This window comes from Coregonus clupeaformis, chromosome 11 (assembly GCF_020615455.1).
Source record: "Coregonus clupeaformis isolate EN_2021a chromosome 11, ASM2061545v1, whole genome shotgun sequence".
NCBI classification, from domain to species: domain Eukaryota; kingdom Metazoa; phylum Chordata; class Actinopteri; order Salmoniformes; family Salmonidae; genus Coregonus; species Coregonus clupeaformis.
The window spans coordinates 30,820,495-30,839,001 of NC_059202.1; the positions used below are offsets into that span (position 1 = coordinate 30,820,495).

General features: G+C 46.5%; 1 protein-coding gene across 1 annotated transcript in view; it reads left to right on the forward strand.

Annotated features, from left to right (window-relative positions):
• The window catches only part of LOC121576763 (midnolin), a 29,192-nt gene extending 12,401 nt beyond the window's left edge, over positions 1-16,791 (forward strand). Inside the window, 5 exon segments of the mRNA XM_041890197.2 lie at positions 1,468-1,854; positions 1,857-1,949; positions 4,495-4,624; positions 5,090-5,419; positions 13,222-16,791. Of these exon segments, the coding sequence (XP_041746131.2) occupies positions 1,468-1,854; positions 1,857-1,949; positions 4,495-4,624; positions 5,090-5,419; positions 13,222-13,484 (1,203 nt within the window). The 3' untranslated portion in view covers positions 13,485-16,791.
• Positions 16,792-18,507: the final 1,716 nt, after the last annotated feature.

Here is an 18,507-nt window from a genome sequence, read left to right on the forward strand (position 1 = left end):
TGTGTTTTTTTCGTTCTCTTTTGTGTGTGTGACGGGGTTTTGCAAACTGCCTACTCATTCTCCTGACAGCTGTCAGTCAGGGACACAATCAGCTACCCCCTCCTTCTGTTCCATCCCCCTCTCCTCTCCTCCCTCCCTCTCTCTTTTCTCCCTGTCCCACTTGGTTGACTCACAGGTGACCTTTGTGTGAGGAGTTTACTAGAGCCATCTCACCTCATGCTTGTCCTCTGCTTTCTCATGCCTGCCCTTACTAAGAACAGCACTATTATGTTTCAGTGCTCCTATTAGTCATCATCACCATCATAATCAGTCCCTGGGTGTTTCTCAAAATGCGTACTACCATGCTCTGAGCACGTAACTTGGAGCACGGGAGGGTCGGAGTATGAGTCCAAATCAAAGTATGCAAAACGGAGCACAGAGGGCACTTCTCGAATGCTTACTCAGTTTGTACATATTTTGTAGCATCGATGCAAGCTTCAACAGAAAGTATACACAGAAATCTGACGCAACCATGTAAAAAATTACACAACATTTCTTGAAATCAATGGCGGACATTATTTTAGCTGAAGCGAGATAAAATACACTCCAACTTCGGAATGATGTCAATGTTCTCCCTTCACCACCACCACCAGAGCAGTAACAAGGTCTCCTCTGGGCATGGGAGGGTGAGACAACAGGGAGATTGTAGGAGCAGTGTGGCACTAAGTCGTGACAACGCTCTCTGTGGTGTGCCCTGGAGTGAGTGGGTCAGGGCCTCCATTCTTGGCTCAGGGGCCCATTCTCGGTGCTACTAAAATGGGCAGCCCTTCAAGATCTGCCGCAGACCATCAAACAATCGGGTATTATGAGTGTGTGAGGCTGTGGGGCGGGTGCATCCTGTATCGAAGTTCTGATTTTTCAGGCCGGGGGCCAGACAGAAGGGTGGCCTTTGTACGTCTGGGAACGAGGTTCAGACTCTGGACTATAGGGGCATTGGGAACGGGAGTGGGTGGGCGTGGTGTATATGTGTGCACCAGTGTGCATGCTTGATTGTGTGTGTTTAGATGTGTGTGTGTTCTGTGAGTTTTCCAATGGCTCCCTTCATCCCCTCCAGCAAATGTTAATAGCCCAGTGTTTCAGTGTCCAGGGCAGTGATTGATTACAGGATGGGATAGTGTGGTGTATCAGCCTCTCTGCTGGGGCAATTCAATGCAGCTCAATGCACTGTTCTGTCTTTCTGCTCTCACATCCATACATGTGCTTTTGTTCAACTCATTAACAAAGCCCCAAGCCTGGAAAACAATGATGTAGCGCTAACAGGCCTTCTCTTGGTGTGTACATATAGACCTACCTATATCTGGTATATTAAACATTTTGTTAGTATGCATTTAATGTATGTTGCATAAGCATTCAATGTATAGTGAGTTTTTGTAGTCTGTAGTCCATGAACTAGGTGACTCAACTCTCTCCTCTTCTTCCTGTCTCCAGGTCAGTGACTTCCTGTCCGGCCGCTCTCCTCTGACCCTGGCGCTGCGAGTGGGTGATCACATGATGTTCGTCCAGCTGCAGTTGGCTGCCCAGCAGTCTGGAGGGCAGCACTTACAGCACAGGCAGCTCATCGCCCGCGGGGGTGCAGAGGGCACCATGGGACCGTCCACAGGAGCGTCTGGAGGGTTCAGCCGCGCCCCCACCCCCCACCACCACCACTCTCACCCCCACTCCCGCCCCCATCCTAACCTGTCCCAGCCCCACCCAGTGCCCTCCCCCTCTACCAGCACAGTGGCCTTCCCCCCTGCCTCCTCACACCAGCGCTCTCCTCCCATGTACCCCTCCTCCTCTTCCGCCCCCTCAAGTCACTGCAGCACCCCTCCTCCTGCTCTTCGTCGCTCCCACCAGCCCTCCCCGGGCCGACCCAGCCCCAGCCCCGCCTCCGCCCCAGAGCACCCCCCACTGCAGCCCCCTGTCCTGAGGTAAGACCCCCGCCAACCAATCAACCTACCTACTGCTTTATAACACTGTATTACTCAGTGCATACCACGCTTACACAAAGGCGGGCCAGAAAACAGCACACACCATCATTACCTCGCCAGAGACCAGGAGAGATGAAAGGATGAAAGAAAGAGAGGGAAGAAAGAAAGCGGGAGAGGAGTTAATGAGTTAGTCTGTGTAGGTTGTTGTCTTGTTGATCATTAGCCCTCTCGCTGGTCAGCAGGCCTCTATCTCTCTGCAGCATGGAGCTAGGCTATCTATGACAGTTGATTTCCACCAACTTGGTAGTTTTTTTCCTTCTCGCTCTCTTCTTCTGAACTCACATAGAACAGTGAAAAAAGGAAACGGTCATATTTCTTCTTCACTCTGAAACATCCCCCTACCACTCCCCTTTTCGCTCCCCCTCATCCTCCTGTAGGTTTTCACTTTCAGTTCACAGAGCAGAGCAGGGCAGGTAACAGATAGGTCTGTTGTCAGGGACAGTAAAAGGAGCTCCCAGGACTCAGGTTCTTCTGAGTCTTATGTGTCCCTATACGAGGAACGACATGGTTTACATTAGGGTTACTTACAACATCACTCGCTGTTACAACATGGCTGTTATAAACTGGGTGGTTTGAGCCCTGAATTCTGATTGGCTGAAAGCCATGGTATATCAGACCGTATACCACGGGTATGACAAAATGTTTAGTTTTACTGCTCTAATTACGTTGGTAACCAGTTTCTAATAGCAATAAGGCTCCTCAGGGGTTTGTGACGTTGTGTCGTGCATAAGAACAGCCCTTAGCCGTGGTATATTGGCCAATACCACACCTCCTCGGGCCTTATTGCTGAATTATAACATGCATGTTACAACACGAGGTTCAAGTCACTGCCACTTCATCACTTGTAATAAACTGTTCTATTTCAGTAGCATGTTCTATATGCGTCTTATATGACCACGTACAGTGGCCTGCGAAAGTATTCAACCCCCTTGGCATTTTTCCTATTTTGTTGCCTTACAACCTGGAATTAAAATTGATTTTTGGAGGGTTTGTATCATTTTATTTACACAACAGGCCTACCACTTTGAAGATGAAAAATATTTTTTATTGTGAAATAAGACCAAAAAAACAGAACTATTCACCCCCCCCAAAGTCAATACTTTGTAGAGCCACCTTTTGCAGCAATTACAGCTGCAAGTCTCTTGGAGTATGTCTCTATAAGCTTGGCACATCTAGCCACTGGGATTTTTACCCATTCCTCAAGGCAAAACTGCTCAAGCTCCTTCAAGTTGGATGGGTTCTGCTGGTGTACAGCAATCTTTAAGTCATACCACAGATTCTCAATTGGATTGAGGTCTGGCTTTGACTAGGCCATTCCAAGACATTTAAATGTTTCCCCTTAAACCACTCAAGTGTTGCTTTAGCAGTATGCTTATGGTCATTATCCTGCTGGAAGGTGAACCTCCGCCCCAGTCTCAAATTTCTGGAAGACTGAAACAGGTTTCCCTCAAGAATTTCCCTGTATTTAGCGCCATCCATCATTCCTTCAATTCTGACCAGTTTCCCAGTCCCTGCCGATGAAAAACATCCCCACAGCATGATGCTGCCACCACCATGGATGGTGTTCTCGGGGTGATGAGAGGTGTTGGGTTTGCGCCAGACATAACGTTTTCCTTGATGGCCAAAAAGCTCAATTTTAGTCTCATCTTACCAGAGTACCTTCTTCCATATGTTTGGGGAGTCTCCCAAATGCCTTTTGGCGAACACCAAACATGTTTGCATATTTTTTTCTTTAAGCAATGGCTTTTTCTGGCCACTCTTCCGTAAAGCCCAGCTCTGTGGAGTGTACGTCTTAAAGTGGTCTTATGGACAGCTACTCCAATCTCCGCTGTGGAGCTTTGCTGCTCCTTCAGGGTTATATTTGGTCTCTTTGTTGCCTCTCTGATTAATGCCCTCCTTGCCTGGTCCGTGAGTTTTGGTGGGCGGCCCTCTATTAGCATGTTTGTTGTGGTGCCATATTCTTTCAATTTTTTTATAATGGATTTAATGGTGCTCCGTGTGATGTTAAAAGTTTCTGATATTTTTTTAATAACCCAACCCTGATCTGTACTTCTCCACAACTTTGTCACTGACCTGTTTGGAGAGCTCCTTGGTCTTCATGGTGCCGCTTGCTTGGTGGTGCACCTTGCTTAGTGGTGTTGCAGACTCTGGGGCCTTTCAGAACTGGTGTATTTATACTGTGATCATGTGACAGATCATGTGACACTTAGATTGCACACAAGTGGACTTTCATTTCACTTCACCAATTTGGACTATTTTGTGTATGTCCATTACATGAAATCCAAATAAAAATCCATTTAAATCACAGGTGGTAATGCAACAAAATAGGAAAAACGCAAAGGGGGATGAATACTTTTGCAAGGCACTGCTAATAACTACTGTCGAGTGGCTGTATATTTCCTATCACGCACTGCAGGCAGAGTGTTGGTTTGTTGAAGGTTTATCTCTAACATTAGACTGATGTATCCTTTCCTCTCCTCTACAGGCTAACTGTGCTAAGAGCGCCAGTAATGGCACTAGTGCTTCAGCGCACTCCTCCTCCTCCCGTAAACCAGGTGCCATCATCGAAAGCTTTGTCAACCACGCTCCTGGGGTCTTCTCAGGGACTTTTTCAGGTGAGTGAGGGCCAATAGCATTACACTAACACTAAGGCATTAACTCGAAGACTATGGCGTTGCACTCTATCAGTGGCTCAGATTACTACTGTGTCCTACTGGGCCTGGTCTGGGGGTGTTATCTGGGGTTAGATTGGAGCTGAGGGGAGTTGTAGTGGTTTGTAACACCCTCCATTTCTCTCTCTCTCTCTCTCTCTCTCTCTCTCTCTCACTCTCACTCTCACTCTCACTCTCTCTCCTCTCTCTCTCTCTCTCTCTCTCTCTCTCTCTCTCTCTCTCTCTCTCTCTCTCTCTCTCTCTCTCTCTCTCTCTCTCTCTCTCTCTCTCTCTCTCTCTCTCTCTCTCTCTCTCTCTCTCTCTCTCTCTCTCTCTCTCTCTTTTTTTCTCTGTCTGTTTCTCTCTCTCTCTCTCTCTTTTTCTCTCTCTCTTTTTCTCTCTCTCTCTCTCCCTCCTTCCCTCTCTCAGGCACTTTGCATCCTAACTGTCAGGACAGCACTGGGCGGCCCAGGCGAGACATCGGCACCATCCTGCAGATCCTCAACGACCTCCTGAGTGCCACGCGCCACTACCAGGGCGTGCCCCCCTCCCTCACCCAGCTCCGCTACCAGACCCAGTGTGGCTCGCCCTCGCCCGCATCCACGCCGCCCTCACCCCCTCCTTCGCCCCCAGCCACCACCGCTGGCATCGCCGGCATCTCTGCCAAAGCTACCTCGGTGCCTGCCAGAAGCCCCATCTCACCACCCCTCCACCCGCTGGTGCAGTGCCAGAGTCAGATCCGCATGTGCAAGCCCCCTGGTGAGCATTAATAACATCCCATACACACACATGCATGCACACACACACACACACACACAGACAGCTGTGTTTTCACACACACACACACACACACACACACAAAAGGCCCTTCACTGTCTTTGAGCCCCTTGCAGCAGAGCAACAGATGTTGTTGTTGTAGATGAGAGTGATTGAAACGACTCTAGTCAAGAGCTTGTGCAGGAATTTAGATGAGCCGCTTGTCTATTGTAGAGCCCATAAGAGGATTCGTCAACAGCTTTGTTTCTGCGGTTGTGTTTCTATTCAAATGCTGTTCAACTTATTATACCCACATGTTTTGCTGGACTCGATAACACAATTGGATCAGATGCCAGTTCTGATAAACACAATTATGATAAACAAGCTTTTTCTTTCAACTCTCAGAATGACTTTTCAGATCCTTGCTCAAAAGGAAAGAGAAAGAAAGGGAATACAGAGGTTGGCAGATGTTTTTGCGGGGGTTGGAAGGGCAGAGGAGAGGAGTAGGAGGGGGTGGAGAAGCTCCTCTAGGCCTGTTCCAGCAGACCCAGCTGCAGCAGAAGACCTGTCTTTGTTTTTGTCTCTGGGCTGAGAGGATAGGTTTACCCCTTGCCATAGGTTTACCCCTTGGAGGGCCGGACCGGGGATTACTGCCCTCCACACAGAGGCTATGACAGATCCTCACCACTGATAACATTCACAGGCATGTGTCAGGTAGTCTTAGTGCGGAAGCGCATTGTCCCCACTCTGCTTGTTTAAACTTTGCAGAGGAAATTGAACTGTTCTTCCATGAGTCTGCTCTTGTTACATGTTGAATAGAGATGGATAGTGGAGTAGGATCTCTGAATGGCCCCGATTTAAAGTTTTATGTGGTCTCTTTGTTTGAAAGAAAAACATGAATTCCATTGTCCATGGTAGAAAAGGACTGACATCAGCACATGTATTGTAACTTGGCATTGTTCACCGAACACCCAGGGAACTCTGCAGTACCCAGTGAGCCCTTTAAAAAAGTTCTGCACAGTTGAATAATACGTGCTTATTTTCTTAACCCAGGAAGCCCCCTTCCCTCACCACTACTCCTCTTCCACTCCTCCACTCAGCCATCATCCCCTGCTTTTTCTCTCTTTCTTTGTTCCACTCTCCCCCCGTCTCTTCCGTGTATGGGCCGTCCCACTGCTTCCTCAGTCGCTGTCCAAAACTAGCCTCATCTATAAAATCCTCGTCCAGCCCTGGACACCATCAATGGCCGCTTGTGTTCACTCTGACTTTAAATAGATAGATTTATGCAAAACATTTGAGTGCTGAAAGAATGCGCATTGTGTTTGTAGGGCAGTGGGAGGAAGATAAAACAACACACACACTAAACCTCCTTTCATAAGATTGTTGTTTATATCCGGCCTCTGCTAACTGCCCACAGATTAATTTGTGCTTTCACTGAAAAAACAAAAAAGGGCTTAATAAATGCCTTTCGAGTCAGACTGGCGACCGGCTGAATCCACTCACTTATTAATTAATGAGCTGGGGCTTTTCCGTATGGACTGAAGCTGTCTGTTTGTCTGTCTGGCTGGCTTTGTGACTTCGGAAATGCTTGGTGAGGAACATTTTAGAAGGCAGATGACTAAGTGTTCCGGTAAAACCCTGAGACGACGCTCTTATCAGCCAACACCTGGTGAAAGACTTGACAGCTTAACTCTTCGTAGAAGCCCGCTTCCATTGGACTACAGGAATAACTTATGCTTACTGCTTAGTACCTTCCCAGACCTTTAATGTCTGTGTTACGTTACCTCAGGTTGAGACAGCCTCTTGAAAATGTCACATAGCTCTGCTATATCCAGAGAGCTTTTACCCTTTCCACTGCAAGTTCATGTGCAGAGACAGGAGGAGAGAAGAGGGCTTTGAATAAAGAGCTTCGGTCCATCCGGAGATAGCTGGAAAAGCTACCCTAGCGAACTAGCTAGAAAAGTCTGGTTTTGGTTGTGGGGTGGCAGCATGGCTGATTTTGGTGGTGGTGACTGCTGCGTGCAGGTCTTTCTTAGGCCCAGGGCCAGAGGCAGGGCCTGTGGCTAGGTTCTGAGGGGAGGGCTTTAGAAGGGGGTGTTAGGCTAATTGTTAGTTGAATTCCTGTGCTCAGTGGGACCCCTAGCCCCCTTCCCAGCCCAGTCCTTTGTCTGTCTGCTGTGACCCAGGCTCCATACAGGGAGCCAGGCTTAGCCATTGTAGGGCAGAGAAGAAGGGAGAGAGAAGGAAAGAGAAAAACAGGGAGGAAAAGAGGGAGTGAGGGAGCCCTCCATACCTCAGGATTAGACCTCGTTTTAAGACCCACTCCCTCTGCAGCTGCTTGGTTCAACAGATAGGGAAAAAGGGAACAAAATGAGTCCTGAAAAAAGGAAGGGAGGGGGTATCTCTCCTCTCCTCCCCCTCCTGTTTCTTCCTCCTTCTCATCTTCTCACTATCTGTCAGGTCGGGTTAGTCTAGCTCTGGCTCTGGCTGAGGGAGGCAGGGTGGAGCTGTGTGTGCACGGAGAGAAAGAGAGCGAGAGAGAAGGAAAGAGAGAGAGCTAGCGAGAGAGGGATTGGGTGGGAATGGCTAAATTCCTCTCCCAGCTTGTTTAATCCAGCCCAGAGCAAATGGCCTTTGCAGTGGGTGCATTCTACTGGAAGACAAATCTGTGTTGAAATGTTAACGCTCTGTAGTCTGCCACTGCCTCGCGTTAGAGTTGTCAACATGGCTAATTCTGAACTGCTAGCTCTGTTCTACTGTGGAATCTCTTCACCAGGTCCTCCCCTATTCTTTAACCTTTGTCTCAGTCCTTTCTTCATCTCTGGATTATGTCTGTCTCCTCTCCTCGTTTCTGACGTGTGTGTGTGGGTATCAGTGTCGGCCTGACCAGGTGCCCTGAGCCCTCACCCTGCTGCCTCTGTCTGTCGTGCTTCAGCGTGGTTGACCCACCAAGCTAGGGCACCAGGGCACTATGCATAATTCATTGACCAGCATCGCCTGGCTGTCAGCGAGCATGTAAACAGCCACCTGGCCAGTGACACACACACACACACTGCTGAGCAACAGTAACCGAGCCGTCTAACCCCATCCCCGGCCAATCAGCCTCGACCTATAACAGTGCCAGCTAACCAACCGCGTCAGGTGCCCTTTCATTGGCTAACGACAAGAGAGCGAGAGAGGGAGAAAGAAAGAAGATAAAATGTTAATTGTGTCTAAAAGTCATTTAAGAGCTCGTGCCCCTGCAGGGCTGTCGATGCCCTTTCAATGCCTGTCAAAACGGGGACGTTCGCTCCCTTTGACTGGTCTGACTCCTTCAGTTTGGCCCTTTCTTTTCCTCTGGGTTTCCTCTACCTCTTCCTCTCTCTGTCTCTCTGTCTTCTTCCCTGGGCTCCAGATGGCTAGGATGGATGGCAGAACAAAACCAGGGCTGTGTGCTGTCTGTGTTCCCCAGCCCTGTTAGCCTCTGGGCTGTGCTCAGGGCCCAGGCCAAACAGGAATGACATGTGGCTGAGTTGGATGATGGGCCTGTAGCTGTAGTGATGTATGGATGACTAGGAGAGTAGAGGAGCCCAGGGAGCAAGGCAAAGCCACAGAGTGTTGCCTAAGAGTGTCAGGTTATTATTGGGGAATAAATGGGAATTGTGTGAATGTAGTATGTTTTCAGTGAACACGCAAAATTAAGTAGAATAGTTGGGGCTCCACCACTGGATACAAGGATCAGGTCCCATTCAGCTACTGCAGATCGTGGTAGGATTTACTACAAGTACTTAAAAAGCAAGGTTCTTCCTGTATTTAAACCCAGGCTGTTTTTGCTGCAGTTTGAGCCTTCACCCACTCCACCTGATCCGATGGGGCCCAGTTTTTTCAGCTATCAGATAGGATTACATTCATAGAAATAAAATGAATAGAACAGGAGTCTCCATTCAAGTCAAGGATTCGTCCGTTCTATTCATTATATTTCTATGCATTTAATCCTATTGGATAGGTGAAATCCAGATAGATAACTTTTGAAAAATTGGGCCCTGATGCTCGGCAAAGAACACTCTCCTTCTATAACATCACAAGAATTATCAAGGCAAACAAACAATCAACAACACTTGGACAACTGTTACTGAAGCGGAATCTTTAAGGGATCAATAGGAGGAGAAGCTCCTTTAATCTCCTCTGTATCTGTCCTACCGCAGCCCTCCTCCTTCTCTCTGTCCCTCACTCCATCCCTCCTTTCATCCCCCTCTTTGGATGGGCTCTAGAAGGCCAGGAGGCTGACTGACATATTGATTGTTCATAGACTAGCCTCTCTCTCTCTCTCTCTCTCTCTCTGTCTGTCTCTGTCTCTGTCTCTCTCTCTCTCTCTCTCTCTCGCGCTCTCTCTCTCTCTCGCGCTCTCTCTCTCTCTCTCTCTCGCGCAAAATGGTGGTCAGTTGCTACTGCCACAGCCCAGCTGAGATACCCCCCCACCCCCAACCTGCATGCAGTACTGTATGTAAAGTAGCCTGTGTGTTTATGGAGTGTATGCAGTCATTCTCGGAAACAGTAGAGGGTGCGGAGTGTTTGGTTTGGCTGGGTGGAGTTCTGGGATTCCACAGGGGCTTTTGGGGTAATCTCTTCATCCTCCCCCCTCCATACCACCCCTAGTACCACCCACACCCCTCCCATGGGGTTTGTTTTGTTGTGCCCCTCTGTCCCTGCACCATGTCGTACGTGGTCCTCTGTGGCCTGCCCTGAGGGGGGGCTCAGTCAGCTACATCTCTGTGTCTGTGGTGCACTCCTGTCAATGCCTTAAGTCTCTGTAGGCTTTTACTGGGCCTATGAAAGCCCTGAGTGTGTACTGAGGACACACACAGCTCCGCTTCAAGGGGTGACGGGTAGAGACGATGCAGTGCTGATGGAGGAGCAGCACAGGGTGCAGGAGGGTTGCGTGACCAGAGAGAAAGAGAGGGAGGGAGGGAGGGAGGGAGGGAGGGAGGGAGGGAGGGAGGGAGGAGGGAGGGAGGGAGGGAGGGAGGAGGAAGAAAGAGAGGGAGGGAATGCCCTCTGTTGTATGTTCCTTGTTCTCTCTGCTCCTGACCGGTCCCTTGCCTAATATTTGCATGTGGTGGCTTCCAAGAAAATATGTGTAGTTACTTCCTCCTCCTCGGTGCTGAGTGCGTCAGAAGAGCAGTGTGTGTCAGGCCATAGAGAAACCAACAATAAGGAAGATGTGAAGGGTTTCACCCTGCTAGTGATTGTGCTATGCCTTTGTGTTCTTTCTCCCTGCCCCCATCCACCTCTATCATTCCCTCCCTCCCTCCCTCCCTCCCTCCCTCCTGTGTGTGTGTGTGTTCTATAATGAGTCCACGCCCCAGGCTCCAGTCACTCCTCATTAAGCCGGGCTTGAGCTATGTGACCCATGCCTGACCAGCTTTGAGGTGCAGGAGACAACCCCACGTTTGTCTGTGGCTTTAGACTAGAGAGCGAGGGAGAGAGGGCAGCTGGAGAGGAGAGAAAGTAGAGGGCATGTGGTGGGGTTTCTTTTCTGTGTAATTGAAGGGAGCTCTGTAATGACTTAGCCGAGGAGAGGGGAGGAGAGGAGGGAAGGGGGGCGCAGGGGGAACAAAGCCCCTGGCAGAATGTATAGCCGTCACATGCAGGCAGCTGAACAATGCCCCTAACACACAGGAACCCACTAGTTACCACCTATAATACACACCAGGCAGGAAATATAGTCCTGTGGCATAGGACCTCATGTAGACACAGTCTTATCTAGTGAGGAAAACATAGAATAAGTTGTGCAAAATAGACCTTGTTCTGTTTAATGCAGTGCTGCTCCTCCATTCAGCTCTATTCTTCCTAAAGCACCAGCAGGGCTGAGAGTTAGTTAGCATGCATTGCCAGGAGTAGTGAATATTTATAGCCAGAGAATCGCTCTGCTCAATCCGATAAGCAAATGAAGGGAAGAGGTAAATTAAGCCCACACAGAGTCAGGAATTCATTCCGATGGGGAAAGCGGAGGAGGAGGAGGAGGAGGAGGGAGGGCACAATTGATTATGAAAAACTGCCAGCTACATCTGATCCCTTACCCTCGCCTCCCCCATTCCCCATCACCCGTGGGGCGGAATTCCACAGCCCCGCCCCGCCCCTCCCCTCCACCCCTTCACCCCTCCGCCCCACCTAGCCCTCTCTGGGGAGACTGGCCCATGAAGGGGGGTGGTGGGCTGGGGGTAGAGCGGTAGGGGGAGGCAGTGGGATGGGGGCTGAGTCAATGAGCTGGGAGCAGGATGCTGCAGCCATAAAGAAGAAGAAGAAGAAGAAGAGAGAAAAAAAAGTCAAGCTCTCTTCACTTACAATTTCCATTCGCTTGCATTTTCTATTGAAAGCCAATAGCAGTGTCCTCGGCTGGAGATGGATGGCTGCACTAGAGCTAAGGTTTAATCAATAGGTATTTTTAATTTGCCATCGATCCATGTTAAAAGCTACTGCTGCTGCGGCTGCTGTGTGTGTTAGTGTGTACGCACTTGTGTGTTTATGTGTGTGTGTATGCCTGTGTGTGTGTGACTGTGTGTGCGTGAGTGTGTCCTTGCATGTGTGTGTGTGGATGCGCTTTGTGTGTTTGTCCGTGTTTGTGTGTTTTCGAGAGAGAGGGCTTTGGGTTATTGACATTCTAGGCCATTATTTCATTATTTCATTCAGAGACAGATACTAATGGAGCTAGCTAATAGATTGTCTTTGCCTTCCCTTCCTCCCAGCTCCTGAATATATTTATAAATGAAATTAAGGTTGAGTTGGTTGGTGTGGGCAGGCATTCACAATGGAACCAAAGGCCTCTCCCTGGAGATCACCCTCTCCTATAAGCACATCAACAGCTAGAAATTCACTTAGTCACACAGCTCTGACAAAGGCACTCATTTGGAATGTCAGTCGTAGTTATGTGTCTGCATATGATAGGCAGAAATTAGAGGGTATGTGCAGTAGTGTGTATGTGTGCAAGAATGAGTGTGTGTGTGTTCTCTCTGTGATAGTAAGATTTCAAGGAGTCTTCCCAATCATTTTCTCCCAAACAGTGATAAGGGGATTGTGAAGAAGGACACAGGGCTAATAGAACACAGTGGGGTGTTTTACTACACACTCCAGATACTAACACAAGTCTCTATGTGCAGGAGTGTGTACGTGTTTAATTATACTTGTTTCCACAAGAATTTGACCAACTGGGGACATTTGGTTGGTCCCCACAAGTTCAAATGCTATTTCTAGGGGGTTTAGGGTTAAGGTTAGAATGAGTGTTAGGGTTAGAATTAGGTTTAGGGTTAGGGTTTGCAGCTAGGGTTAGGGTTAAGAGTTAGGGTTAGGTTTAGGGTTAGGGTTAAAGTTAGGTTTTCTGGTTAAGGTTAGGGTTAAGGTTAGGTTTAGGGTTAGGGGTTTGGGAAAATAGGATTTTGAATGGGACTGAATTGTATGTCCCCACAAGGTTAGGTGTACAAGTGTGTGTGTGTGTGTCTCAGAGCCTTAAGAATGATCACAGCAGCATGTTTTTTTGTCTCTCTCTGTCTGAGTCACAGCATAGTAATCACTCCAATCTGAGTTTATTTCTTCTCTGCCTGGCCGTAGATAACACTGGATGCACACTAAACACATTGAACAGAGCTCTCTGTTCCCTCTCCCCTCCATCACATATACAACCTCCCCTACCAATGCTTTATTTATTTACTGTACTCTGTACGTCTTGCAAAGCAGGTTGTATCAAAAGGTCATGGAAAAATATGACTGTTTGAAAAAATCTGGTTTGGTCTGTTAATTGACCTTCTGTTTTCCTCTCCTCCCTCCTCCAGGTGACCGTGTGCGTCAGACAGAGAACCGTGCGACGCGCTGCAAGGTGGAGCGTCTGCAGCTCCTGATGCAGCAGAAGCGCCTGCGCAGGAAGGCGAGGCGGGACTCCAGAGCGCCCTACCACTGGCTGCCCAACCGCAAGGCGGGACGCAGCAACAGCAACAGCAGCGTGTCCAGCGAGGGATCCATGGACCTTGACTTCGACGACTCTGTGTGGAAGCCCGACGTCAAGGCTGACATGAAGTCCGAGTTCGTCATGGCGTAATGATAAAGATGAGGATACCGATTTGCTGGATAATGGAGAGGCAGACTCTGGGGATTCACCGAGAGGAAGTTGGGGATGCTTTCGGAGGTGTGGAAAACAGGCTGGAGCCGAGTGTGGAGCATGAAAAAAAGAGAGAGAGGGAAGAAAGCTAGTCATCCTCTTCTCTCGCTGTGACAACCAACTGTCACACCAAAAGGCTCCCTGCTGACTTTCGTCTTGTCATGTCCCCCACAGCCTCCTACCATTAGAAATAAACAACAACAAAAACAGATTTTTGACATTTAGACTGGGAACGGATATGTCTGAACTTACGAGACTACAGTTATGCATATAGACTGCAAATACGTACTACCTATGAGAATAAAAAAACAGAACTGAGCATAGCAGACTTGGATGGTGGTGGTGGTGTTTTGGTGTGGGGGGTTTTTTCATTGATTTTTTCAAGCAGAACTCTGGAGAGAGATCCACACTGGACTTGTGAGCAGGAGTGATGGTGACTGGGGCCGTGGTGTAACTATAGACAGGACAGACAGACAGATAACCGCTGGCCCCAGAGCCATCCCTGGACTACTCTAATGGGCATTCTAGGTCTCCACTTCACCGACCAGAGTCAACTTTTACTTATAGGGTTATCTTTTTATTTTCATTTGAAACGTATTATTATTTTTTCTAAAGAACTATGTAGCATTGTTCACAAAGCATTCAGGTTTTCATCAACATTTTCAAAAGTAGTCATTGATTTGCCAATTTTTCATGATTTTGGAACAGCAGGTCCGTGTGCAGGAAGTAGGATATGAGGAGCAATGAAATGGTCATTTGACTAAAGTTCAGACTATTACATAAACGGCAACCTCAGTGACATACAGTAGGATATTAATAGGAATTAATTAATGAATAAACAAAATGAATATTAATGGAGTGCTTTAGAGGATTTTAAAATCATGATAAAAAAATGTATATGGAAAGAAATCTGTTTATTTAACTTTTCATCTGCTGTTTTCAAAAAACATTAGTCCAGTTTGGCTTGGGTCAAACCATTCATTAAATTGATAACTAACAAACGTATTCATCCGATCATTCATCAGCTCATTCACTCATTAGGGTCATAACAAATAATAGAGAAAAAATCCCATTGAATCCAACTTGTGTCTTACAGACCTATTTCACTTATAGGTGGGGATCTCAAATGTGTGTGATATTTGGAAGGGGTTTATAAGTGTGTGTGTGTGTGTGTGTGACATTTGTGTATATTCATTGAGAGGGCTGATTCACCCCTTTTGTCACTCAAACCATGGAGGTTCGGTACAGACGATACTCTCCATTCCTTACCATTCAGATGATTTAGACATATGTCGGATATATTCCTTTTTGATCCAACATCACCCTTTTAACCAAGGCCCTTGTTAGAAAAATGTGATTACGTCAAGCTACGTTCTAATATTGGAAAAGAGAGGTGGAAGAAAGCTAAGAAATCCCAAGCAGGGAACCTGTCTCCTCTTTCATCAACTAGTGCCTCCACCAGTGGACTCCCTCACATATCAGATTAGGCCTTTGACAGACTTGCTAAGAGATTTGCTGCTACATGGGACTTTGATAGATGGGGGAAAATAGTAACTTTTCTTTGCATGCAAAAAGTGTGAATTATCCTGATAATTTTTTTTGTTGGAAGAAAACAAATAGAGGAGAAATGGGTGGTAAAGGAGGTAAAACATGCATGAATAATGATCAGCTGCTTTTGTTGGTTAGGTTTTTATGTTCTGAAAAACAACAGCAGTGTCCTGCTCCAAGTATTCTCAAAGCAAACCAAAACAGAAGACTGGACTCATATCTTACCCTGAACTGAACATTCCCTGGACTGTGATGAGCAACTGACTTTCCTCCCTGAACGCTAGTTCAACCAACACCTTTCTCCTCAACACAGAGACAAGGACCCAGGCAGCAACCAACTATAACCCCTCTCAGCCTACTTAATAACATAGTGTTCAACAAAGTGCATGTTTGGGCTAACTAACAGGGAAACCCATTGTACCAGCGTACACATCCACAAACCCAAACTTGTATGGAGAAACACACAATGTCTGACCACCCTACCATGATTGCACTCACAGAGTTTGCAGTGAGAGATTACCTTGTTTGGTGAACCTCTTCTTTTTTTAAGTGGCCTTATCTTTCACTAAACAAGACAGGTGTGGACTGGGGGACATGGTGGGGGCATTTGTTTCTTTCTTTACCTGTATTTTGTCACAACGCTATTGTCACTGAGCATTTGGGCATCTCTTGTTTGTGCTTTTAGCGGGTGAAGTCTATTATGTCAAGGCTTCTGTGCCTTAAACGTTGCCCTTGCAGTGTGTGTGAGATATAAGATGAACAAATTATTTACTTTGATTAATTAATTCATTTAAGAGTCTGTAACCACATGAGAGCTGTAGTTTTTAGGGGTAAGCACGTTGAGTGAATTAATATTGATGCGTTTGTAATCTGTGTTTGTTCCTCAATCGATTTTCCCATTTTCTCCATTGTGTTGCCATGTTTGTTGGTCTTCTTTGTCCAAACCCCCCACTCTGTCCTGCCCACCAACAAGCTGAAAAGCAACACATTGACAAAACAAAGTACCTGAGGTGGAAGTTTTGACTGCAATGTGCAACTATGGCAACAAAGTGGCCTGACTCTGACTTGGCAGGTGTCCTCTGAGGACGTGAGACGACATGACATGCACTTCCTGTCTCCTTGGATAAGACATTTCAAAGGACAATTTACTCCCCCCTAAATTTAATAGAATTTTGTATACATGTATGAACTATACTCTGTGTGTGCCTCACTTATGTGTGAAATAATAAAAAAAAAAGATTAAAAGATGAGATGGGACGGGACAAAAGAAGGGATGGGGAGGGCATTTAAAAAACAGTTTGTTGGTGGAGTTCTGATCACATCATTTAAGTTGCCTGTTATTTCTTGTAGCCAACCATTGAAAATAATGACAAGAGTCAAGAATAAAATGTACAATGTTCTAGCTATAGACCGGTGTAGCACATGTGTGACTGTATTAATTTATGAAACCAAAATGGTAACTGTGAATTATGTATTTCTTTGTGCATTTTTATAAGTGGGACAAGGTGGTTGGGATATTAGCAACGACTAATTCCTATGTCCTATTTTGTTTTTGGTGGAATATAACGGAAATCAAGTTTCCCAAAAAAACAAAAAAATATATAAATATATTTTTTTTCTTAAGCAATACATTTCAGTGTGACTTGTGATAGAACATTTTTCTTTTTTAGGTAATAAATAAAAATACAAAATGAGTAGACCCAATTGTCCGTGTTGGTGTTCAAATCCTTATTGACGAATATTGAGTTTTGAGTATTGAGTGAAATGTACCGAATAAGAGTTGTATTTCATACGAGAGTCTGTTTCTTAAGCTAATCAGATAGCAGTTACATTATGAAAAAGAAGAAGAGCTAGGAAGTGCATTGATAAAGTATCACTTTACCCATCATATAGAATGGCAAATATGTTAGCTAGTATACCTGCAGGCTAATTTTACCACTGGGGAGAAGGATAGAAGAGGGAGATGGGAGAGGGAGAACCTCTCAGATTAGAGCTGAAAGAACAGACAGATGAGATCTCCCTATCTCTCAGTCAGGCTGAGGATGAGAGGAAGTAGAGAAGAGAAAATAAGTGACAGATTGGAGAGAGATAACAGCAGTAAGAGTGGAACATGTGCAGCGAGCTCTCTGACGCCTGCAGTTACATCGTCAGGTTCTGAAGCACACACTCTCAGATTGGGGAAGGAAGGCTGCTCAGAACAGAACAGAACAGAACAGCATGTCTTGGTGATGCGGAAATGCCTGAAAGGCTTGCACTTGAAAGGACAAAGCTACTGTATGTCAAGGCATTGCTGCTCAGAATATGTCAGGATAATGCTGCAACACATTCCCTGGATGGATGTTATTTACAGGGCAGAAGCAGCAAAGCTGGGAAATTTAGAAAATTGCTGTTTTGGAATTGGTAATGTGTGTTGCTATAGTGATCTTGTAACGAGGTCTGCTAAATTATGGCAGAATTTTTGCTACTAAAGTGGGTGGGGGTACAGTAGAGTAACACTTAGGAGGAAGAAGCAATTTGTTTAATTTTAGCATTAAGTGCTGAAGTGCTGTGTAGTACTATGATGTTCGGAGTCCTTTAGCAATCACTAATAATCTACTTTGACCAAATATGTGGTCCTTCCTTCCATATGATTTAGGCCTTGGATGACCCACACACTTATATCTCTGACGTGTTATCAGAGAGTGATGCTTTTGCTATCTGATTAGAATGCAATAAATAGCATCTGTGCCAACCTCCAGCCAGCAGATGTATAGCCTTGGTTACACCTCCATGTTGATGGTGAAGATAATAGCCAAGGACTGTAAAGGTCTATCCCTCACCCCTTTCTTTCTCCATGATGATAGATGCAGATAATCAAACCCTCCCACTCGCTGCCCTTCTCTACCCACCAGATACATGGCGTACAGCAGGGAATAAATCCTCAACATGCCATTTTAATAAGGAAGCCCACAATGCAGATTAGCCATTGATCAGCGTCCCCCATTTGATTCGGGATCAGTTCCCAGAACTAAACTCTGGATTGACCCTTTTAGCTGAGAATAGGACTAGAACTCAGAAGAGTTAGTAGCTGGCGCCGACGAGGATGGCGGCCTCGCTACTAGCTCTTAGGAGACGTTGTGTTATTACTGCACTGTCGGAGCTAGAAGCACAAGCATTTCGCTACACCCGCAATAACATCTGCTAAACACGTGTATGTGACAAATAACATTTGATTTGATTTGAAGGGAAACCTCTATCATAATCAGAGAAGTAACTATTCCGATGATATACAGTATGTGAGTCCATTTGGGGGAGAAATGTAAAGAGACCCAGTGTTGTACCCTGTGGTACCCCAGAGTTATTGATTTGGTCACCCCTCAGAAAACAATAGAATGTATGGATGATAATGTAATCGGGTAGAGTAGAATTGGTGGCA